At 43.0% G+C, this 26,708-nt stretch overlaps 1 protein-coding gene across 9 annotated transcripts in view; it reads right to left on the bottom strand.

The window, feature by feature from the left end:
* LOC115160704 (plakophilin-4) overlaps positions 1 to 26,708 on the bottom strand; it is a 134,137-nt gene that overhangs the window by 49,271 nt on the left and 58,158 nt on the right. For all 9 annotated transcript variants that reach the window (XM_029710985.1, XM_029710981.1, XM_029710986.1 and 6 more), the window contains 3 exons: positions 23,466 to 23,578; positions 7,477 to 7,511; positions 1 to 3 (listed from right to left, as the gene is read on the bottom strand). The exon at positions 1 to 3 is cut by the window's left edge. In XM_029710985.1, the coding sequence (XP_029566845.1) occupies positions 1 to 3; positions 7,477 to 7,511; positions 23,466 to 23,578 (151 nt within the window). The remainder of the gene's footprint in view (positions 4 to 7,476; positions 7,512 to 23,465; positions 23,579 to 26,708) is intronic.

Below are 26,708 nucleotides of genomic sequence, written 5' to 3'. Positions count from 1 at the left end.
CATCTGGGAAAGAAAGGGAGGACAAAGTCAGTGTTACATGTGTCGCTTATTTGGTATATCATGGCGTTTGCAACGTCAGGATCGTGGGTTCAATTCCCGCTGGGATCACCCATACAAATTGTATGCAGTATGTACACACTAATGTTAGACACTTTCGATAAACGTGTCTGATAAATGGCAAATGTATAAATGGGAAAAATACACTGAGTATACAAAACATTAAGAACACCTGCTCTTTCCCTGACAGACTGACCAGGTGAAAGCTATGATCCCTTATTGATGTCACCTGTTAAATCTACTTCCAAATCAGTGTAGATGAATTAGGAGGAGACAGGTTAAAGAAGGATTTTTAAGCTTCGAGACAATTGAGACATGGATTGTGTATGTGTGCCAGTCAGAGGGTGAATGGGCAAGACAAAATATTTAAGTGCCTTTGAACAGGGTATGGTAGTAGGTGCCAGGTGCACCAGTTTGTGTCAAGAACTGCAGCGCTGCTGGGTTTCTCACGCTCAACAGTTTCCTGTGTGTATCAAGAATGGTCCACCACCCAAAGGATATCCAGCCAACTTCACCCCCTGTGGAACACTTTTGTACAACTCAATATTAGGAAGGTGTTCTTAATGGGAAGGTGTTCTTAATGTTTTGTACACTCGGTGTATATGGAAGAGATAGGAGACGTCGATGCAATAAATTCCACACTCGTGTAAATTAAGTTTATTATCATACTGACTCATAGGAGAGACATTTGTGACGCTCCTATTTTGCTGTGCCAGTCCCCTTGTCAAAACCGTTTCCAAACTAACATTTCCCGGCTGTGACCTAAATGGCACACTAGTCGCTATATAGAGCCATGGCTCGGGCCAAAAGTAGTGCCCTGTATAGTGAACAGGGTGCCATTTAGGTCACAGCCCATGAGAACAGCCAGTGAGGCAACGAGGAGGAATTACCACAGTAATGTCTCTCATAAGCTGTTGCACAATGTCGCTCCACAATCAAAATCGAGTTAAGTGTGACCTGCGTGAATGAGCTCCACTGCAATAGCTGCAACAATGGGGATGTCAGAACCCAATAGCTAGCCAGTCAGAACCGGAGGGGGGGGCAGTGTTGGCTGGCATATGGACGAGGGGGGAGGGAGGCTGAATTCCATGGAGGAGACACTCCGTTGTTCCTTTCTGGCTCGTCAGTGTCTCAGTAGCCCATTTCTTTGCCAGGAGTCCGCCGTCTCCGCAGCTCCACGCAGCGTCCAGTTGCATGAGTTGACTGCAGCCACGGCACCTCAATAAATTCTGCTGCTGCAATTATTATGGTTGACTTGATTTTCGCTAGCCCACTGTGAGCGGCGCGGCAGACGCTTAAATCTTTCAAAAGGCCACGTTTGCCGTTTGACTGATTTCCATCGTGACGGGGGGGGGGGGGGGGGTGGAGAAATCATGAACAATTCATGCACAGGATAAACTAAATTGTTAAAAGTAGTATTTACAGAACAATGGCAAATCATCTGAATGGGGTGTCGCTTCTGACCAAACAACAACTTTAGTCCCCATAAACAACTAAAACAAAGCTTCACTCATCCCTCCTGCTCCTCATAGTATATTAGGAGTAACTTTTCAGGTAGACAGTGACTGGAGCTTTGTGACATTTCTGCCCTCAGGGCATCGCTACAGAGCCTTGACCCCGTTTGAGAAATGAGACGGTACACAATGAAAGAGAGTGTTGCATCCCTCCTCCAGAACAGTGGGATTAAAGTGTAGGTGCATCACAAAGGCCACCCTATTCCCTATTTAGTACACTACTTTTAACCAGGGCTCTGGTTAAAAGTAGAGCAGTATACAGGAATAAGGTGCAATTTGGGAATGCAGCCGTAGAGTGTTGTTGGTGAGAGAGTGTGATTGGAGTGAAATTAGCTGCAGTGTGCTGCTGCAAAAGGGTAATGACTATGTCTGGCTGGGCTGCTTATTGACCTCCCGGGTCCCCGGCAGGTCCGCCCGTTGCCAGCCTGTGGATTTCGAGAGGAAGTGGTACTGTGGAGAGAGAGGCTTTCTTTAACCTTGTGAATGTGGACAGCACAGTCACAGGCAACCTATTTCCTATAATGCACAACTTTTTGACCAGGCCCCATAGAGCCCCCCCATAGGGCTCTGGCCAACAGTAGCGCACTATAATAGGGAGCCAATTGGGACGCAGCCTCTGTTAACGTAACAAGTGGTCGAGGAGTGCCACGGGTGACAAAATAATGACTTGTGTATGAACTCCAACCATTATGGCTAGACAGCTGATTATAAATGGTGAGGAACATCAATACCCTCTCCTCTTCCACAGACAGGCAGCCTCTCACTTCATATCTACAAGAGCTATCATTTCTGTTTCATATTTGGATTAGAAAAATACATTACTGTGGCTAACGATGATTTCTCATCTACAATGAGGAAATCAATATTTATACAAAATAGGCTCTACGGCCGCCTATTTGCCCTGGTCAAACGTAGTGCACTTTATGGAATAGGGTGCCATTTGGAACTCATGTCCTTGTTCTTACTGTGTCCGTCTGCTAGTCGGGCTTATCAGCAATGAACCAACTGGAGCAAGTGGAAAATTCCAAACAATACCGAGACAAGCAATGTAACAGTGCACATGTACAATCATAACCCCGTAGGGTCAGTCTGACAAGAACCACAATACAATTTTAATGACGACTGCAGCGATTCACTTAGTTCCATTATACAATTAATAAGCTTTGAACTACATTAGTAAAATGGACTTCATTATCAATTTGAGCAGCAGCGAAGTAACTGTGGTCCAACAAGGATCCGTGCTAAATAAACAGAGTTGGAGTGGAGGGAAAGTGTTACGGTCTGAGAGAGTGGAAGTAGCTAAAAGACAAATATTGAATCTGAAATGTGCCAGAAGAAACTTACCAAGTCAGTCAGTAGTAGGGATTAACATGGGTAACCGGGATACTGGGACTGTCCCGGGAACACTTTTTACGTTTCCCGAAATAATGAAATGACAAGACCCCCGTAAATTACAACATTTACACGTGACCCGAATGCAGTTAATAAACCCAACAGAAAACCTCCACCGTATAGCCTATAAAATAACATGTGCCTCTTTAAATCGTTATTGTGAATCTTCAGACAGTGACAAATTTGATAGGCATCTGTCACAGACATGAAGTCTGATAATTCCTGTTCTAAAGCTTAGGCCATTTCCCTAACCAGTCCGAATCCCACTGGAACCCAAAATCCTGACGGTCTCGCATAAAAATTCCTCATTTTATTCTGTAATCCATACGATGCATTATCACTCCACTCGCCTATGCATGCCAAAATACAGCTATAACATTTCCCCGCGCTGTCTCGTATTGCTGTCAATATAGTGAGAGAGAGAATGCATGATCAACAAACGGTATGAGTAGACATGGATATTTATTAGAGGTCGACCGATAATGATTTTTCACCGCTGATACCGATACCGATTATTGGAGGGCCAAAAATCCGGTGCCGATTAAATTGGCCGATTTTTTTATTTCTTTGTAATAATGACAATTACAACAATACTGAATGAACACTTATTTTAACTTAACATAATACATCAATAAAATCAATTTAGCATCAAATAAATGAAACATGTTCAATTTGATTTAAATAATGCAAAAACAAAGTGATGAAGAAAGTAAAAGTGCAATATGTGCCATGTAAGAAAGCTAACGTTTAAGTTCCTTGCTCAGAACATGAGAACATATGAAAGCAGGTGGTTCCTTTTAACATGAGTCTTCAATATTCCCAGGTAAGAAGTTTTAGGTTGTAGTTATTATAGGACTATTTCGCTCTATAGCATTTGTATTTCATATACCTTTGACTATTGGATGTTCTTATAGGCACGTTAGTATTGCCAGTGTAACAGTATAGCTTCCGTCCCTCTCCTGCTCCTACCTGGGCTCGAACCAGGAACACATCGACAACAGCCACCCTCGAAGCAGCGTTACCCATGCAGAGCAAGGGGAACAACTACTCCAAGTCTGAGAGCGAGTGACGTTTGAAACGCTATTAGCGCGCACCCGCTAACTAGCTAGCCATTTCACATCGGTTACACCAGCCTAATCTTGGGAGTTGATAGGCTTGAAGTCATAAACAGCGCAATGCTTGAAGCACAGCGAAGAGCTGCTGGCAAAACACACTAAAGTGCTGTTTGAATGAATGCTTACGAGCCTGCTGCTGCCTACCATCGCTCAGTCAGACTGCTCTATCAAATATCAAATCATAGACTTAATTATAACACACAGAAATACGAGCCTTTGGTCATTAATATGGTCGAATCCGGAAACTATCATTTAGAAAACGAAACGTTTATTATTTCAGTGAAATACAGAACCGTTCCGTATTTTATCTAACGGGTGGCATCCCTAAGTCTAAAAATTCTTGTTACATTGCACAACCTTCAATGTTATGTCATAATTATGTACAATTCTGGCAAATTAATTACGGCCTTTGTTAGGAATAAATGGACTTCACACAGTTCGCAATGAGCCAGGCGGCCCAAACTGCTGTATATACCCTGATTGCTTGCACGGAACGCAAGAGAAGTGACACAAATTCATGTTAGCAGGCAATATTAACTAAATATGCAGGTTTAAAAATATATACTTGTGTATTGATTTTAAAGAAAGGCATTGATGTTTATGGTTAGGTACATTGGTGCAACGACAGTGCTTTTTTCGCAAATGCACTTGTTAAATCATCACCCGTTTGTCGAAGTAGGCTGTGATTCAATGAGAAATTAACAGGCACCGCATCGATTATATGCAACGCAGGACACGTTAGATAAACTAGTAATATCATCAACCATGTGTCGTTAACTAGTGATTATGTTAAGATTGATCGTTTTTTTGTAAGATAAGTTAAATGCTAGCTAGCAACTTACTTTGGCTTCTTGCTGCCCTCGCGTAACAGGTAGTCAGCCTGCCATGCAGGCTCCTCGTGGAGTGCAATGTAAGGCAGGTGGTTAGAGCACTGGACTAGTAACCGGAAGGTTGCAAAAACTAATCCCCGAATCCCCCCTGAACAAGGCAGTTAACCCCCGTTCCTAGGCCGTCATTGAAAATAAGAATGTGTTCTTAATCTGACTTGCCTAGTTAAATAAAGGTGTAAAAAATAAAAAATACAAAAAAATAATTAATAAATCGGCGGCCAAAAATACCGATTGTTATGAAAACGTGAAATTGGCCCTAATTAAAATCGGCCATTCCGATTAATCGGTCGACCTCTAATATTTATTTAACATGCCTATTACCGCTCTTCATCTCTCCGTTATTCATGAGCTGATCTGCCATCTGTATAATCATCAACTCGATTTGACCAAATAGGATACATTCTGTCATTCATTGAAGGAGCCCATCCAGTACCGGATCCCCCTTTGTCTCCAGAACGGCCTGAATTCTTTGCCGCATTTTACAAGGTGTAGGAAACGTTCCACAGGGATGTTGGTCCATGCTGATGCGATGGCATCACGCAGTTGCTACAGATTGGACGGCGGTACATTCAACAGACTGTTCCATCTCACCTCAAAGGTGCTATATTGGGTTGAGGTCTGAGGACTTCGCAAGCCACTCAAATAAACTGTCTTGGTGTCATGTTCCATGCAATGTTTTTCCACTCCTCAATTGTACAGTGCTGGTGATCGCGTGCCCACTGGAGCAGCTTTTTCTTGTTTTCAGCTTGTACGAATGGAAGCGGGTGACTGCAATAGCCCGTTCGTGACAAGGATCTTCGAGTTGTGCGTTCCAAAATGCAGTTCTGCACACCACTGTTGTACTGCGCCGTTATTTGTCTGTTAGTGTCCCGCCTGTTAGCTTGCACGATTCTTGCCATTCTCCTTTGATCTCTCATCAACGAGCTGTTTTCACCCACAGGACTGCCGCTGACTGGATGTTTATTGTTTGTCGCGTTATAAAATTGGTAAACCCTACACTGTCGCACGTGAAAAGTCCAAGCCCAGGAGGGCGCCCGTTTCTGAGATACTGGAACCGGCGCGCCTGACACCGACAAACATACCACGCTCAAAGCCGCTTAGGTCAATCGTTTTGCCCATTCTAACGTTCAATCGAACAGTAACTGAATGCCTCGATGCTCCGCTTTTACATAAAGCCACGGCCACCTGACTCATTGTCTGTAGGAACGATCAATTTTCGTGGAAGTGGTGGTGTACCTAATAAACTGGAGTGAGTGTATTGAGTGCATTCAGACCCCTTGACATTTTCCACATTTTGTTACATTACAGCCTTATTCTACAATGGATTAAATAACAGAAAATTATCAATCTACACACAATACTCCATAATGAGAAAGTGAAAAAGGTTATCTGCTAATTTATAAAATACAAAAAACAGAAATATCTTATTTACATAAGTATTCAGACCCTTTGCTATGAGACTCGAAATTGAGCTCAGGTGCATCCTGTTTCCATTGATCATCTTGGAGATGTTTCTACAACTTGGAGTCCACCTGTGGTAAATTCAATTGATTGGACATGATTTGGAAAGGCACACAACTGTCTATATAATGTCCCACAGTTGTCAGAGCAAAAACCAAGCCATGAGGTCAAAGGAATTGTCCTTAGAGCTCCGAGAAAGGATTGTGTCAAGGCACAGATTTAGGGAAGGGTACCAAAAAATGTCTGCAGCATTAAATGTCCCCAAGAACACAGTGGCCTCCATCATTCTTAAATGGAAGAAGTTTGGAACCACTAGACTCTTCCTAGAGCTGGCCGCCTGGCCAAACTGAGCAATAGGGTGAGAAGGGCCTTGGTCTGGGAGGTGACCAAAAACCCGATGGGACAATCTCTTTATGTCCTTGAGTGGCCGAGCCACATCTCTGGAGAGACCTGAAAATAGCTGTGCAGTGACGCTCCCCATCTAACCTGACAGAGCTTGAGTGGATCTGCAGAGAAGAATAGGAGAAACTCCCCAAATACAGGTGTGCCAAGCTTGTAGCGTCAAACCCAAGAAGACTCGAGGCTGTAATCACTGCCAAAGATACTTCAACTAAGTACTTAGTAAAGGGTCTGAATACTTACGTAAATGTGATATTTCAGTTTTCCTTTAATTATAAATTGGCCAACAAAAAAAAAGTCAAAAAAAATAGTTTTTGTTTGTCATTATGGGGTATTGTGTGTAGATTGTTTTTCTCATCAATTTGATCAATTTTAGAATAAGGCTGTAACATAACATTTGGAAAAAGTGACGGGGTCTGAATACTTTCTAAAGGCACTGCATCCATGTCATGGTATGGTTTTCAATGATTCACAAGAATATCAGTCCGTGTATGGTAACATGGACACTGTGTCACAAATGGCACCCGTTTCACTATATAGTGCACTACTTTTGACCAGAGCCCTTTAGGTCCTGGTCAAAATGTGTGCACTATAAAGGGAATAGGGAATGTGTCACACATGGTGTAGGGAAGGATGATCAGACCGTACCTGCAGATCTCCAGGGGAGGGACTTCTCAGACGAGCTGAAAGACAGAGAGAGAGAGGGTCTTAGATACCCGGACAAATATGAGACAGAAAGTGAATGTTCTCAACAGGACACTTGTTTAAATTCATATTGAAGATATCCAACAGAGATCCTCCGAATGCTTACAAATGGGCCTATTTTACTTGTGGTTGAGATAAAGGTGTCTGAAATAGGCCTCTGGGCCAAAGTAGTGCACTATATAAGGTGCCATTAATCACAATAAACATGAAATTGAAAGAACATGGCCAGTTCAGATGCAACCAGAGAATTCATCGATCGGACCAAATAGAAAAGAAACAGAGGTAATTGTTGTGGCCAGTGCAGCCTATGCCAACATACAAATAACATGGCTACAACCAAACATTTAAATACGATTCAAAATGGCTGTTTCTCCTCTCTAGTTGCAAAAGAGGCCTTCGTGACAGGTGATCTTTACTGCCACGACGGACAACGAGGAGGATCATCCTTTTCCCTGAGGTTGGGTCGGTTATTTTTCATCCTCGCCGGTCCTTGAGAAACACACTTTGCGAATAAACGGAAAAAGGTCAGGCTTGGCCATCCATCCTGATGGGGTCTGAGGCTGAAGACAAGCTGCTAGCTCTGCTACTAAAGTAAATAGGGGAAAAAAACTATTGATCTCGGAGCAAAAATGCCAATGCCCCACCGATAATAAAACAGACTGAAACAGGCAAGCAGGACACGTGTACACACACATACGCGGACAGACGGACGTGCGCACATACGGATGGATGCACACATACACGGATCTGCCTGTTCTGAGTTACTACTGCGTGCTGAGCATACGCAACAATGACATGGATGCCGGTGTATACTTCCTCAGCAATAAAGGGGCAGTTGTCTCCCAAGAATAAGGAGGTATACAGCTTGGTGGCCTGACAGAGAGTCCATGTTAAAACACACTACGGCCCTCAGACAAACACCGAGGCTACGCCCCAAATGGCACCCTATTCCCTATACAGTGCACTACTATTCCCTGGTCAAAAGCAGTGCACTACGTAGGGAGTAGGGTGCCATTTTGGACGCCAGCTGGGCATGCAGAGCCAAGTGGACCCATAGGTGGGGAGTGTGATGGATGGTGGGGTCAGTGGTGCCTGGTCCTGGATCAGTGGAGAAGTGGGCAGGCAGATAGCTCAAACTGATGCCAGAGACTAGAGGCAGCCATCCCAATGATGGGCCTGGGAAAGTGCTGAGGCAGGAGAGGGTCAGGGCTTAACGGATGAGGCCACTTCTACTGAAGCCAACCAGAGAGCCACTCTGGTGTAGTGTGCCAAGTGGGCACCTTACCCTCTATGTAGTGCACTACATTTGACCAGGGCGCAAAGTACATACAGTAGATCCTATTTGGCTCTGGACAAACGTTCCGCACTATGAAGGGAGTAGGGTGCCATTTGGGACGCACCCTCCGTCTGTAAGAGGCCATAAGACTAGGCCCCAAGTTTCTCCGCTATAGTATACCTCAGCCACTTCAACATGATTATAGGGGGGGGGGGGGGGGGGGGCAGCACTAAACTAAAGCGCACCAAGTTGAAACCTGTAAAAGCTTTAACTAATAGCCACCTGGACCGGCCAGCTTCACTTAGAAAATGACATTTAAAACAGAGCAATTTACAGGTAATTTCTAATAAATCAAGCCATCTAGAAGACTTCTGTGAGCGCTGGACCTAAAAGCAGGGTTCCTACCCATATGCTTTCCAAGAAAATATCTAGCGGGTCATTATTGCCATGCACCTGGGTCATTCCACCAATTCGGTGCCTTTTGAGATGTGCAACTTGGTGAGAAAAAAAACATTCGATTTCAGCTAATTTTAACATTGTCATAAACAGCACATGTTCAACTTAATAAAAAAAACATGTTCTCATCAAAGAGGTTGAATAGAAAAAGTACCATTGTAAGATTCTATTAAGTGCCAAATAGAGTAACAGGGTTGACGATTTCATCTTAAAATCAGCCATAAATCCCATTGTGACAGGGGAAATGGAAGCTTGTTGTGTGCAACAGGAAGGGGTAATTGAATGCCAAAACATTTCTAGCCTATCTATGGGTAACAGGGTTAACGTGTTGTGCTTGATCCACTCCATTTTCCACCACCAAACACCAGAAAATGTCCAAAAAGAGTAGAACCAGCTCACCTGCATTTACACGATGATTTGACTATTAGAAGTTCAATGTTTCTTAAGATAAAAAATGTTAAACAAATAGTTTCACCTTATTAAAATGAGAGTTCAGATCACATAACAGGGTTGACCTTAAAATGACGGACAGGTTGTTTTTTTTAACCTTAAAATGTGTTCACTAATCACAGGAAATAAATATCAATCTTTAGAAATGACTTTGTCAAAGCAACAGAAATAAATAGGGGCTTCACAATGATGGTGAAAACTGGAGGTTAAGTGGGTTAAAATCTTTTATTCATATTAAAAATGTGATTTATTGAATTCTCCATGAGGTCTATATTAAAAGGGCACTTCATTGATTATAACATAAAGGGGCAGTATGCAGATAAAAACATGATTTTCCTGTTTTTGTAAATAATATTTCCACACTAGGAAGTCGAAATGAAATTCTGAAATTGTGAAAGTGATAATGCCCTTTTGTGTAAGAGCTGTTTAGGAAAAAATAAAAATAAATAAAAATATCTCGAATTTCAGCCTGTTCAGGTGGGATGGAACTTTTGGCCCACATCATGACGTCACAATGTGATCCTATTATAATAAACCAATGACTGTTCCTCTGGGTAAGGGCGTGAGCTCTAGACCATCCTAATCAACCAATCAGGGCTGAGCAATGGCCAAAGAAGGCTCAGGAAATAAATTATTAATATATGAGTTATTTTCATTAAATAAACACACACTGATTTATTAGACAGTGATGATTTAAAAATAAATTACTAAAACTGCGACAGAAAGCATGGGACGACCCAGCTGCTGTTGCCATTTTGCTGACTGGATCTTATAGAATTAGGCAGTGGTGGAAAAAGTACCCAATTGTCATACTTGAGTAAAAGTAAAGATTTCTTAATAGAAAATGACTCAAGTAAAAGTGAAAGCCTCCCAGTAAAATACTACTTGAATAAAAGTATTTGGTTTTAAATATACTTAAGTATCAAAAAAAATGTAATTGCTAAAATATACTTAAGTATCAAATTCCTTGTATTAAGCAAACCAGTAGGCACAATTATTATTTTTAATTTACAGATAGCCAGGGGCACATTCCAACACTCATTTACAAACAAAGCATGTGTTTAGTGAGTCTGCCAGATCAGAGGCAGCAGAGATGACCAGGGATGTTCTCTTGATCAGTGTGTGAATTGGACTATTTGAGTACTTTTGGGTGGCAGGGAAAATGTATGGTGTAAAAATAACATTCTCTTTTGGAATGTAGTGAAAAAAAAGTAAAAGTAGTCAAAAATATGAATGGTAAAGTGAAGTATAGATACCCCCAAAAAAACTACTTAAGTAGTACTTTAAAGTATTTTTACTTACAGTGGCAAGAAAAAGTATGTATGTGAATCCTTTGGAAATACCTTGATTTCTATATAAAAATTGGTCATAAAATTTGATCTGACCTTCATCTAGGTCACAACAATAGACAAACACAGTCTGCTTAAACTAATAACACAAACAATTATACCTTTTCATATCATTTATTGAACACACCGTGTAAACATTCACAGTGCAGGGTGGGAAAAGTATGTGAACCCTTGGATTTAATAACTGGTTGACCCTCCTTTGGCAGCAATAACCTCAACCAAACGTTTTCTGTAGTTGCGGATCAGACCTGCACAACGGTCAGGAGGAATTTTGGACCATTCCTCTACAAAACTGTTTCAGCTCGGCAATATTCTTAGGATGTCTGGTGTGAACTGCTCTCTTGAGATCATGCCACAGCATCTTAATCAGGTTGAGGTCAGGACTCTGACTGGGCCACTCCAGAAGGCGTATTTTCCTCTGTTGAAGCCATTTTGTTGCTGATTTACTTCTGTGTTTTGGGTCGTTGTCCTGTTGCATCACCCAACTTCTGATTGGCGGACAGATAGCCTAACATTCTCCTGCAAAATGTCTTGATAAACTTGGGAATTCATTTTTCCGTCGATGATAGCAAGCTGTCCAGGCCCTGAGGCAGCCCCAAACCATGACACTCCCTCCACCATACTTTACAGTTGGGATGAGGTTTTGATGTTCGTGAGCTGTCCACAGAATATTTTGCCAGTAGCGATGTGGAACATCCAGGTGCACTTTTGCAAACGTGCAGCAATGTTTTTTTCTTGTTTAGTGTTTTACGTATCGTAGACTCGTCAACAGAGATGTTATCATATTCCAGAGATTTTTGTAAGTCTTTAGCTGACACTCCAGGATTCTTCTTAATCTCATTGAGCATTCTGCACTGGGCTCTTGCAGTCATCTTTACAGGACGGCCACTCCTAGGGAGAGTAGCGACAGTGCTGAACTTTCTCCATTTATAGACAATTTGTCTTACTATGGACTGATAAACATCAAGGCTTTTAGAGATTTATTTTGTTTGAAGTATGGTTCACATCAGACAATGCTTCTTGTGAATAGCAAACTCATATTTGGGAGTGTTTTTTATAGGGCAGGGCAGCTCTAACCAACATCTCCAATCTCATCTCATTGATTGGACTCCAGGTTAGCTGACTCATGACTCCAATTAGCTTTTGGAGAAGTCATTAGCCTAGGGGTTCACATACTTTTTCCAACCTACTCTGTGAATGTTTAAATTATGTATTCAATATAGACAAGAAAAATACAATAATTTGTGTGTGTTATTAGATTAAGCACACTGTCTATTGTTGTGACTTAGATGAATATCAGATCACATTTAATGACCAATTTATGCAGAAATCCAGGTAAATCCAAAGGGTTCACATACTTTTTCTTTCCACTGTAGGTACCTTACATCACTGGAATTAGGGGAGGACGATCTACATGCCAACGAGGCGCAGGCAATTAAAAGAGGAAGCTAGGAGAGGTGTGCTCCACTGAGCCATGGCAGATGAAGTGGCATAACAGTACGTCCCAAATGCCACCCTATTTCCTTTATAGTGCCCTACTTTTGACCAGGGCCCATAGGGGTGGACCATAAGGCTCTGGTCAAAAGTAGTGCCCTATATAAGGAATAGGGTGCCCTTTGGGACGTGGCCACAAACTCCTGATTTCATCATACCCAGTCTCACAGTCACAGCAGCCTGGGTGAGTGGAGGGAGACAGGCAGTAAACTGCTGATACTCACAAACATTACAACAACAAAAACATACGTGACAGCAAAACTTTCTCACAACCACATCAGTCCGTTGGTAAGCTACAAAGGGGACGTGTTTACACCTTCTATTCCAGAGGAGTGTGAAGTTGCCCTTAGACGCTGATCTTGGGTCAGTTTTGCATTTCCCCCACAAATGGTCAAGGAAAACACTCAAAAACAATCTTTCTGTATTTTTATCCATTAGTCCACCAAGAACCAAAGTGTCACTGGCCACATCATAACGCAACATGCATTTGCTAAATTATTTTGCATCATCATCATGATGATGTGGCCGGTGACACGTTGCTTCTTGAAAGTCCAATATCTTGAAAACTTGACTGCTGACATTTAAAACATTGAGACCATATCAACAGTGGACTATGAAAAGCCAACTGACATTTACTCCTGAGGTGCTGACCTGTTGCACCCTCGACAACTACTGTGATTATTATTATTTGACCCTGCTGGTCATCTATGAACATTTGAACATCTTGGCCATGTTCTGTTATAATCTCCACCCGGCACAGCCAGAAGAGGACTGGCCACCCCTCATAGCCTGGTTCCTCTCTAGGTTTTGGCCTTTCTAGGGAGTTTTCCCTAGTCACTGTGCTTCTACACCGGCATTGCTTGCTGTTTGGGGTTTGAGGCTGGGTTTCTGTACAGCACTTTGAGATATCAGCTGATGTAAGAAGGGCTTTATAAATAAATTTGATTTGGACTAATGAAAAACATACCAAAACATAGTTGAGTGGATTTGTCCTTTAAAATGGAGACGTTGGGATTTTGACTACTTCCCCAGAGTCAGATGAACTAGTGGATACCATTTTAATGTCTCCGCGTGCAGTTTGAAGGAAGTTGCTAACTAGCGCTATTGCAATTGCTACCTATCATTTGCGCAATGACTGGAAGTCTATAAGAGATACCATAGACGTCTACAAGTTAATCTGACTGGGGAAGTAGATATCCAGAAGTATCCCTTTAACTTTTGTATTGGGGGAAGGGTCCCGTGTGGCTCAGTTGGTAGAGCATGGTGTTTGCAACGCCAGGGTTGTGGGTTCGATTCCCACGGGGGACCAGTACGGAGGAAAAAAATGTATGAAATGTATGCATTCACTACTGTAAGTCGCTCTGGATAAGAGCGTCTGCTAAATGACTCAAATGTAAAAAGGGAAGCTGATCCTAGATCTGTACATCTGGGAAATGTCACTCCGGAGCTTCCATTCCCCCAGTGGGAGGTCTCAAACCACCCAGAAAGTTTGGCCGATGGTCAAGTCGTACTACCCCTGATGCCTGTTTTTTTTTCCTCATCAATCTATACACAATACCCCATAATGACAAAGCGAAAAAAGGTTTTTAACCGATGGTGACTGACAGAGCTCCAGAGTTCCTCTGTGGAGATGCGAGAGCCTTCCACAAGGACAACCATCTCTGCAGCACTCCACCAATCAGGCCTTTATGGTAGAGTAGCCAGACGAAAGCCACTCCTCAGTATAAAAGGTACATGATAGCCCACTTGGAGTTTGCCAAAAGGCACCTAAAGGACTCTCAGACCATGAAAAGCAAGATTCTCTGGTCTGATGAAACCAAGATTGAACTCTTCGGCCTGAATGCCAAGCGTCACATCGGGAAGAAACCTGGCACTATCCCTAGGGTGAAGCGTGGTGTTGGCAGCATCATGCCGTGGGGATGTTTTTCAGATGCAGGGACTGGGAGACTAGTCAGTATCGAGGGTAAGATGAACAGAGCAAAGTACAGAGAGATCCGCAATGAATACCTGCTCCAGAGCTCTCAAATGCATTAAGGAAAGAAATTCCACAAATTATCCTGTTAATTGAAATGCATTCCAGGTGACAACCTCATGAAGCTGGTTGAGAGAATGCCAAGAGTGTGCAAAGCTGTCATCAAGGCAAAGGGTGGCTACTTTGAAGAATCTCAAATATATTTTGATTTGTTTAACACTTTTTTGGTTACTACATGATTCCATTTGTGTTATTTCATAATTTTGATGTGTTCACTATTATTCTACACTGTAGAAAATAGTAAAAATAAAGAAAAACCCTGGAATGAGTAGGTGTCCAAACTTTTGACTGGTACTGTATGTAAATTGGATATGCTTTTATATATATATATATATATATATATATATATACACATATATATATACACATATATATACATACACACACTTATATATATAAAATTCGCTTATATATATAAAATTCGCACAGAATTCTAAAAACCTGTTTTTGCTGTGTCATTATGGTATTGTGTGTGGATTGATAAGGGACAAAAACAATTTAATCCATTTTAGAATGAGGCTGTAATATATATATATATTTATTTTTTTAAGTCAAGGTGTCTCAAAACTTTCCAAATGCACTGTATGAAGAAGTACTCCAGTACTGGAGGTGTAATGGAATGTAATGAGCCCCAACAGAACACTTTAGCATGGTGTCACCTCTATTGTTGGGCCAGACGGGCTACTGAGCTAAGTGCTGACTTTAGGTCTAGGGTAGTCTGTTCCATTCAGACACAAATCGCCCCGGGATTGCCATCTCGTTCCTTCTTCACAGGCTGTTAAAAAGGTGTGAAAATACTTTGCATGTTTTCTTTACAGGCCTGTGGAGGAGGTGCTGCGTCTGTATTGATCCCGCAGTTGGACGCCAATGACTCTCTCTCCCCCAGACTGATTGTGATGGCTCTATTCTGGACGCTGCTTCACTACAGACCAGGAAGTAGGGAGTATTACATCACAGTACAGGGAGCGTTCACCAACCATCCTCAGTCAGGGAGTGTTTCAAAGCCCTCAGTCAGTAATACAGGAAGCTTTACCCAGATTGTACAGTCAGTACAGACGAGGGAGCGTTCAACAGCCCTGCTCAGTTAGTAAAGGGTGTATTTCCCAGCTCTCCAGTCAACACAGTACAGGCAGCGCCGCACAGCCCAGCCAGCCAGCCCAGCTGTGTGCAGCTCACTGGCCACAATGACCTGCCAAAGCTGATTACTCTGGCTAGGGTCACCAAAAAGGCCACAACCTCTCCCAACTGGCCATGGCCATCACATGATTGAATTTCATTGCATACAAGGTATACAAAGGCTCAGAACAACCCTGTAAAACCACTCAATGTTATGATGAAAGGCTAAGCCTATATCACTTGTGAGTGCTGAGATTATGACCAGAGGAAATTACCCCTATCCTGTAGGGAGAAAATGGTGCTGGTACCTTGGTATTTACGATCTAAAAATATGATAAATATCATGGCTAGAGGATGATAGTGGATCTAGCTTGTGGAGGAAATAGCAGTAAAAAGCCTGGTTGACACCATTTCCCCTGTAGACAGCCTTTGTATGGAGAGACTTTGAAGAGCCTCCCTCTCTGTCCAGACTGATCTTCGGCTCCTCTTTGCAGCAGCTCTGGGAGCCCTGAGCTCCGTAATGGACACTCACACATGGAGAGCTGCTGTTGGCCTGCTGGAGCCATGCAGGTAGTCTGGGGTCATGTCCCAAATGGCACCCTATTCCCCATGTAGTGCGCTACTTTAAAGACCAGCTCCAGAAAGTAGTGCACGACATAGGGTGCCATTTGGACATAGCTGAGGTCTGCGGCGAGGAGATGCTTCCTATGAGGGCCCCAGGTTTATTAAATCCCAGAAAGAGCTTTCATGATTTAGGGTACACTCTACTTTCAAGAGCTGGAGGCTGGAGCACTATACCCACATAGAACTATACTGGCTAAGGCAAATGAGTTCTAATGGGCAAGACACAAAGAGACATAGCACTAGAAGTAGAGACCTCATGTCCTCTACAACAGTGAATCCCAAACTTTTTATAGTCCCGTACCCCTTCAAACATTCAACCTCCAGCTGTGTACCCTCTAGCACCAGGGTCAGGGCACTCTCAAATGTTGTTTTCTGCCAACATTGTAAGCCTGCCACACACACACACACACACACACACACACACACACACACACACACACACACACACACACACACACACACACAATAATTAAACATGAGTGTGAGTTTGTCACTTCCCACGAGCCGGGTTGTGACAAAGAGCTCTTATAGGACCATGGCACAAAATAATCAATAATTTTACTCTTTATTTAACCATCTTACATATAAAACCTTATTTGTTAATCGAAAATTGTGAATAACTTACCAAAGGTTAATGAGAAGTGTGTGCTTGAAAGGATGCACATAACTCTGCAATGTTGAGTTGTATTGGAGAGTCTCAGTCTTAAATCATTTTCCATACACAGTCTGTGCCTGCATTTAGTTGTTTTCATGCTAGTGATGGCCGAGAATCCACTCTCACATAGGTTGCAGGGCAGGATACTCTGAGCGCAGCCCAATCCAGAAATCTGGTAGGGGCTTCTGATTAAATACAACTTTCACAGAACCGCTTGATGCAATTTCAATGAGGCTCTCTTGTTCAGATATGGGTAAGTGGACTGGAGGCAGGGCATGGAAAAGATAACGAATCCAGTTGTTTGTGTCGTCCGTTTCGTGAAAGTACCTGCGAAATTGCGCACAAAACTCACACAGGTGCTTCGCTATATCACATTTGACATTGTCCGTAAGCTTGAGTTCATTTGCACACAAAAAATCATACAATGATGGAAAGACCTGTGTGTTTTCCTTGTTAATGCAGACACAGAAGAGCTTCAACTTCTTAATCATAGCCTCAATTTTGTCCCGCACGTCACCCAGATAGGCCAGTCATATGAGAAACTCGTCATCATGCAAGCGGTCAGAAAAGTGAAAATGGTCAGTAAACAAAACTTTAAGCTCGTCTCAATTTTAAAAAAAACGTGTCATTACTTTGCCCCTTGATAACCAGTGCACTTCTGTATGTTGTAAAAGCGTTATGGTCGCTGCCCATATCATTGCATAGTGCAGAAAATACACGAGAGTTCAGGGGCCTTGCTTTAACAAAGTTAACCATTTTCACTGTAGTGTCCAAAACATCTTTCAAGCTGTCAGGCATTCCCTTGGCAGCAAGAGCCTCTCGGTGGATGCTGCACTGTATCGCCGGGAACAACTGCTTGCACGCGCATTACCTCTCCACTATGTCTCCCTGTCATGGCTTTTGCGCCATCAGTACAGATACCAACATGAGCAGCAGCTACGTTTGGCTACATATGGACTGAGAGAGTAACGGTTAATGTGATTGGATGTTAATTATTTATTTGACTAGGCTACCTGTATCTGACAATGTGTTGTTATTTCGCTGAACAGTAGATGGTTGAATTTTATTTTTGGCAGTGAAACGAGGCTACTCAGGCAAGACAAAAACCTCACCCAAATGTATAGCCCTGTTGGAAAATATAAATGGACTGTTCGAAAATGTGAAGGGGAAGAAAATGATATTTTTTTGTTTTATGTGAATCACATTTTTATTTGGCATGCCCCCGACGGCATTGTGTGTACCCCTAGGGGTACATGTACCCCAGTTTGGGAATACCTGCTCTACACAATACGTTGTATACACTGGGTGTGTCCAAAATGGCACAATACTCCCTATAAAGTGCACTACTTTTGACCAGAGCTCTATGGGACCTGGTCAAAATTCGAGGATCACATGAGTAATATGGGACATCATTTTCAGATGCAGCCAAATATCTCAAACAATTCAACATGTTGTTGGCCATTACTCTAAAACCAGACCAAAACTGGTCACATCAGCACAATGGATAACTGACTTAAAGCAGACATCTTAAAAACCAACAGAAACCACCAGTATTAATAAGTGCCACTAACATGTGTTCATTAAGCAATTTCCCTAACATGCCACAGTCCATTAACCTACTCTCTCACTCCCTTGCTGCATCTCACCATTAAGAATTCCTACTCAACACCACATCAGGTGTGATGATCCCCCCAAAATTAAATCAGTGTCATCCAATGCTGCATAGCTGGAGCACTTGAAACCAAATAATACCTTACCTCTTCAAAGAGCATCTTAAATAAGACACCACCCACCCCCCAAATATGCAATTGTCTTTCCCTACTAGCACTGACTTTGTTTGAGGAAAAATGTAATTACTACGACTGTGATGTGGTTGTCTTAACTAGCTATCTTTAATTTAATGCACTTACTGTAAATCTCTTTAGATAAAAGCGGCTGCTAAATTACTAAATTGTAAATGTAGGCTAAATACAGGATAAGTCCCAAATGGCACCCAATTTCCAATATAGTGCACTACTTTTCACCAGAGCTTGTCAAAAGCAGTGAATAGGGTGACATTTGGGACTTAGACCAAATCTGAACAGTTCTTCAAATAAACCCACTAACAGATATACGTACGTAACATGACATCCATACAGCATCGCAAAGTAAGCATGCAGGAGATTCAGCCAGACATTGGAAAAGTGCAGCCATTTGAATGTAATGTTGACTATTGTAAATAAATGAAGCCTCCTGTGGACAGATGTGTCTGGTGGCCAGTGAGGCATGAGGAGGAACAGCACAGAGCATAATCTTAACTGACGTGTGGGGAATACAAGGACCAAATGGCACCCTATTCCCTTACATGCTGACCACACCGCTTGCATTGCAAAATAAATGTACACATACATGTTATTCAAATCATTGCACCCACACTGCTCACGAGCGTCGGCGTAGCCAGACACTAAAATAGAACTTGGTTCTATTTGTGACGCTTGACGCGCGCTGCAAGTCCTGCCTCTCCCATCTCATTGGCTTTTAGGAGCATATACCCAATATACGTGGGTGATGGAAAGATAAACTGAGGTACACACACACTCCAGTCCAGTTGGTGGTGGTAATGCACCTTAAAGTTGGTTGCCAACCGCCATATAAAGTCCAAAGAAGAAGAAGCCTGAAGGAGGAAAAATTACTAGATACTGGTTTACCCTTTTATCTGTGGATTAATTGTCTGAGTAGAGGACCTTGTGCATTTCAAGTCAAATAACAACCCAATGGTTATATCCCAGGACAAATTAGCTAGCAACAGCAAAGTAGCTAGCTAAATTGGCATAAATGTTTCATGCTTTTTGACCTGTCCCCAAATTAAAATAGTTGGTGAGTTTTGATATTTCAACCTGCGTGTCATGATCGCGTCGGGTGTGGGTGGACAAAATCAACGTGCGTGATGGCGCGAGCGGTCTGGTCAGCATGTTAAGGCATCAGCACGCTTCAGTTCAGCTGGAGCCTAGCGGAATTCAGCTAGCCGAAACGAACGAGTGCGCTCGCATACTCCCATAAGACCTTCGCTTGAGAAACTAGAGAAAAAGCAGGAATAGTACTTTTTGTTCATTTTGAGACGCTGTAGCCAGTATGCACTTCCTCAAAATAGTCAGAATTAATCTAAAATAACTCAAGAAATCTATTAATAATTGATGTTTTTGCAGAGGAGGTCTTAGTAGTGCAATTTTACATCTAACTAACATGCTGACCAGACCGCAAGATTTTGTCCACCCACACCAAACGCAATTTGAAATGTCAAAAATAAACTCTGAACCAATTATATTAACTTGGGGACAGGTCGAAAAACCAACATTTATGGAAATTTAGATAGCTAGCTTGCTGTTGTTAATTAATTTGTCCTGGGATATAAACATTGGGTTGTTATTTTACCTGAATTGCACAAGGTCCTCTACTCAGAAAATTAATCCACAAATAAAACGGTAAACCAAATTATCTTCTAGTCTGTGTTCTTGAGGACCTGCAATGCAGCAGAATTGTTTTAGTACCTTTCCCCAGATCTGTTCCGACACAATTCTGTCTCGGATCTCTAAGGACAATTCCTTCGACCTCATGGCTTGGTTTTTGCTCTGACATGCACTGTCAACTGTGGGACCTTATATAGACAGGATTGTGCCTTTCCAAATCATGTCCAAACAACATAATTAACCACAGGTGGACTCCAATGAAGTTGTAGAAACATCGCAAGGATGATCAATTGAAACAGGATGCACCTGAGCTCAATTTCAAGTCTCACAGCAAAGGGTCTGAATACTTATGTAAATAAAGGTTTATGTTTTTTATTTCTATACATTTGCAAAAAATTCTAGAAACCCGTTTTCACTTTGTCATTATGGGGTATTGTGTGTAGATTGATGAGGAAAAAACAATTTAATCAATTTTAGAAGAAGGCTGTAACATAAAATGTGGAAGGGGTCTGAATATTTTCTGAATGCACTATATATATATATATATATATATATATCTTTAAATAATACCATCTGTGAGAACTAACATTCAAATCAAAGCCAGAAAGTCAAGGAGAATATACAGTTTTTTTTTTTTTTTTAAAACATCCCCATTGATTTTGTTCTGTTTTAGCAAGGAACCCAGCACTAGCAATGGAAAAATGCATGGAATTGCAGGAAATTAGCTTTAAAACTGTCAAATTGTCTCTAAGCTGCATGCCAAAATATGTAGAATTGCACAACATTTGCTTCAAAACTGCAACATTTTCTCTACGCCGCCAAGATAAATAGTACATTAGCTAGAAAGGTAAGAGTTCACACTTCCTCTTCCAATGAACTGTGGAGTGGTCAAAAGAATGAAAACTGTCTACCAAATCTATTTATTTTTTGCTAACATATGCACTGCTCAAAAAAATAAAGGGAACACTTAAACAACACAATGTAACTCCAAGTCAATCACACTTCTGTGAAATCAAACTGTCCACTTAGGAAGCAACACTGATTGACAATAAATTTCACATGCTGTTGTGCAAATGGAATAGACAACAGGTGGAAATTATAGGCAATTAGCAAGACACCCCCAATAAAGGAGTGGTTCTGCAGGTGGGGACAACAGACCACTTCTCAGTTCCTATGCTTCCTGGCTGATGTTTTGGTCACTTTTGAATGCTGGCGGTGCTTTCACTCTAGTGGTAGCATGAGACGGAGTCTACAACCCACACACGTGGCTCAGGTAGTGCAGCTCATCCAGGATGGCACATCAATGCGAGCTGTGGCAAGAAGGTTTGCTGTGTCTGTCAGCGTAGTGTCCAGAGCAGGGAGGGGCTACCAGGAGACAGGCCAGTACATCAGGAGACGTGGAGGAGGCCGTAGGAGGGCAACAACCCAGCAGCAGGACCGCTACCTCCGCCTTTGTGCAAGGAGGAGCAGGAGGAGCACTGCCAGAGCCCTGCAAAATGACCTCCACCACACTCCATGAGGGTGGTATGAGGGCCCGACGTCCACAGGTGGGGGTTGTGCTTACAGCCCAACACCGTGCAGGACGTTTGGCATTTGCCAGAGAACACCAAAATTGGCAAATTCACCACTGGCGCCCTGTGCTCTTCACAGATGAAAGCAGGTTCACACTGAGCACATGTGACAGACGTGACAGAGTCTGGAGACGCTGTGGAGAATGTTCTGCTGCCTGCAACATCCTCCAGCATGACCGGTTTGGCGGTGGGTCAGTAATGGTGTGGGGGGCCGCACAGCCCTCCATGTGCTCGCCAGAGGTAGCCTGACTGCCATTAGGTACCGAGATGAGATCCTCAGACCCCTTGTGAGACCATATGCTGGTGCGGTTGTCCCCTGGGTTCCTCCTAATGCAAGAAAATGCTAGACCTCATGTGGCTGGAGTGTGTCAGCAGTTCCTGCAAGAGGAAGGCATTGATGCTATGGACTGGCCCGCCCGTTCCCCAGACCTGAATCCAATTGAGCACATCTGGGACATCATGTCTCGCTCCATCCACCAACGCCACGTTGCACCACAGACCGTCCAGGAGTTGGCGGATGCTTTAGTCCAGGTCTGGGAGGAGATCCCTCAGGAGACCATTCGCCACCTCATCAGGAGCATGCCCAGGTGTTGTAGGGAGGTCATACAGGCTCGTGGAGGCCACACACACTACGGAACCTCATTTTGACTTGTTTTAAGGACATTACATCAAAGTTGGATCAGCCTGTAGTGTGGTTTTCCACTTTAATTTTGAGTGTGACTCCAAATCCAGACCTCCTTGGCTTGATACATTTGATTTCCATTGATTATTTTTGTGTGATTTTGTTGTCAGCACATTCAACTATGTAAAGAAAAAAGTATTTAATAAGATTATTTCATTCATTCAGATCTAGGATGTGTTATTTTAGTGTTCCCTTTATTTTTTTGAGCAGTGTAGTATGATGGGAGTCCCTGGGTCGTGGGTTTGCCTGGGCGGGGGTTCCTGGGCAAGAAAAGTTTGAAAATCTCTGCCCTATGCAAGTATGCAACGCAATAAGGTACGCAAAATGCTTGGCGTACTTGCCTAGCAAAAGTACACAAACGTGTGCAGTGGCGCAATTTGTAACTCAACAAGTACGCAGGACGGCAATTTTGCGTAGCTAATCGTGTTCTTGCATTGCATAATTGCGTAGGGTATAAAGTAGGCTTAAGCCTAGATCAGCAAACTTCCTGCCATCTTCTCCAGTATCTGCTACCATAGACAACCTACTGTTTTGACTTATCTCAGCAATGTAATGGCGAGTGAAACTGATAGGTGAATTGATGAGAGCCTCGAAGATGACGCCTCCGTCTCTGTTCCATACACACCGTCCAATCAGACTTCATTACACTGCCACTGTATTCCCTTGCCAACAGGCTATACTATGGAGTGCACCAACTGCTGTGACTGAGGAAGAAGCCATGTGCCAAGCTATGACGAGCATATTACACTACGCCGTGTGTGTGTGTGTGTGTTGTCATCACCTGTCGCTAGCAGCGCCTGGCGACTCGGCCCCGAGTCTGCATCTTTCCAGCTGATTGGCCACAATCTGTCTCTCTACCTCCAGCTCCCTGGTCAGCCTTTCAAACTGGAGCTCCTGCAGAAAGACACAAGGACAAGACACATTAACACAAGGTCAGAGATGCCATGCCTTATACAAGGTCTCCCTTGTAAAACTGGTTTTACAGCCCGAATGGTACTTCCTGGTAAAAAAAATATATCATGTTTTAAATTTTTAAAAAAATACATGGGTGCTTCTCCACTGATGATGATGATAAGGAATGAAGAACAGAGACAGCCTGGTTCTTCGCGTGTCCAGGCACTACACAATAGATGTACAAAAACAAGCACAAATCACACGCCAATAACTTGAGGAAATGATATGCCTTGGGAAAAACAAACAAACCATTTAAACCACACATACGCATGATAATGTACAGCCCACACACAGAGATAGAAGCACCACTTTAGCCTGGGCAAAGAGAGTGTTATTCCGCCTTGCTTCTACTAGCTGCTCCTCAGGGAGCAATGCAGGACTCAGCATCTGACTCCCGTAATTATCTAACCCCAGCGAGGCTGCTTGTCTACTAGGACTCTGCCTGGGCTCTCTCTCCGTCTCTCAGCCGGGCTTCAAGCACTGCAGCATGTCATATGAAGAGAGACTCAAAAAAAGGCATTTATGTATAAACACATGTATAAACACACATTACACTTTTAGACCTACATGTACACACACACACACACACACACACACACACACACACACACATTAGACCTACATACATCCCACACAGCCATATCCCACTCACCTTAATTGCGTGTAATCTAGCTAGCTTAGCTCACTCTTTTCTTCAGCCCAGCTGTAGTCCATTCCATAAAGCATCACCCAGCCACACAGTCACAGCACTCCACTCCTCAAGAGGTAGTCACAGCCACAGCACTCCTCAAGAGGAAATTGGACAAGGTCTCTGTGGCTTCGGGGTGCCCACTTTTCACGCCTCCTCTCCACCACTTCTGTAGGTGCTCCGAGAACGTCTCCTGACTGGAGACTCATTCGGCTCAGAAGAGTGCTAGCCAATGCTCCCTCCCTCCCTCCCTCCACTGCCTTGACTTGTCCCCTCCTCTCCTCGCTGCTCTCCTCTGGCTCTGTAATGGTCATGTGCAGCCTGTGCCTGCTGCAGAGAGGGTTACAGAGATGGGAACACTGCTCAACCCTGCTCCACCACACAGAGAGGGAGAGACGAACAACACTGCAGTTTCCTCAGGAAGTAGGAACATCCAGTGTGGCTCTAGCTCTAGCGCTCACACACACACAATCTTAAAACAGGGACAGAAACAGAGAGCGCCATGTGTATATTTCCTGACAGGAAAACACACTGATATACTTTGAAAGGAAATGATCCATCCTTCACGGCAGCCGCTTTAGAGATGTACAGAATATGCGAGAGGAAAACGTATTTTCTGGTCAAGAATCAGGTCTATGATGACAAATAAAAAACAGACTAAATCTAGTTATCAAGTCAAGCTTACTCCGAGTCTAATTATTATAGACCGTCTCCGAGGAAGATCATAAAATCTCAAGGTCTTTCAGACAATGATATCTTTTTAGTGACATCTAGCAAAATATGTCCTGGGGCGATGTAACTGCTCATCTTTCTAAACAAAGCTCAACACTGCACTGCACAGGGTAATCTAACAGCGCTAGTGTACTCTGTGTGTGTGTGTGTGTGACGCCAACACCTTGTGCTTATCCTCATGCTCTCTCAGCACTGCACCACATTACACATGATATTAAATCTGAGCTCATAGATCACTGGTATACGCATGTCTCCGCACATCCCACTTTCATAATGGTCTCTTAAAAGCATGTGTGCAGTTTGACTGGCTACGCTGTCCAATCACTGGTGCGGGAGCAACTGTTTAGACTCGAGAAGTAGAGAGAGTGGGACTTTATGCCCCCCCAAAAAACAAACAAATAAACTTTCCAGCTCACTGTAGGCTAGGGGAGTTCTGGTAATCTGTTGACATGAGAGGAAAATAGGCCACCAGGAGCCAAGAGTTAATACTGGGGAGTTCATACTGCGGAGTTAATACTGCGTGTTGTGTATAAGAAAGAACGTTTGATGAAACTCGCAGGGGTGCTTCTTGTAGGCAAACAGAGAAAAGATTCAAAAGAAACCATTTCATTGCCAGTAGGCAGGACGATGTGGAACCACTGGGCCAGAGTCTGACAAACACAACGCGTCCCAAATGGCATCCTATTCCTTATGTAGTGCACCTCTTGCGACCAGGGCAGTGCACTGTATAGAATGCCATGTGGGATGCATACAGGGTGGACGACCCTTCCAGGAAGAGAACAGACTTGCTTTAGCGCTACTTCTCCCTCCCGCTCTCCTTACCGCACCACGGAAAACAAAATGACACGACTGTATCGTGGACTATTAAACATTTAAAAAATGTAAAATTCTCTTGAAGATGTACAAATGTTTGTGTAAACACACAGAAACATAGTTTGTCGTGAACATAGCTGGCCGTGTTTTCAGTTCATTTTGTAGGCCTTCCTTCTAAGCTCCTACTCCAAATTGTCTTGTTTGACCGTGGTTGCCTTGCATGTCCTAGGGGAAGAAACGTGCTAGTCTCAGGGCTCGATATAGGGTGCCCTAGCGGTTAAAAGCGTTGGGTCAGTAACCGAAAGGTCGCTGGTTTGAATCCCAGAGCAGACTTCAAAATGTGCCCTTGAGCAAGGCACTTAACCCTAATTGCTCCTGTAAGTCACTCTGGATAAGAGCATCTGCTAAATCAGGGGTTCCAAAACTGTTTCGCTCAGGCCCATCTTCCAGTATTGGGGAACATCCCGCACCCCCCCCCATCTATTTCTTTGGGCACAAGCACCTATCATGACACAAACTGTTCACCCTCGTCTTGTTGGCGGAGAGAACATTTTGTAGGTTTGAAGCTTATTTCCTGCAATTCTATACATTTCGCCATGTTTAATTATATTCACGTGATATTTGAATGACTCGAACATTACAAACTCTATGGGCTAAAAAACCTGACTGACATGACAAGAGGAACTGGTGATGCACTACCCAATTTTGAAGTTGCACTTTGTGCATTCTACTCTTACAACTTCCCACAGTGAAAGCCAGACTGAGTTCTCTAACAGTTTTGGAACCACTACACTAAATGACTAAAATGTAAAAAGATGTAAAAAGTAGATACAGCAC

The sequence above is a fragment of the Salmo trutta genome, chromosome 24 (genome assembly GCF_901001165.1).
Source record: "Salmo trutta chromosome 24, fSalTru1.1, whole genome shotgun sequence".
NCBI lineage: Eukaryota > Metazoa > Chordata > Actinopteri > Salmoniformes > Salmonidae > Salmo > Salmo trutta.
The sequence above is the reverse complement of the archived record's forward strand: the minus strand, read 5'-3'. Positions and strand labels throughout refer to the sequence as shown.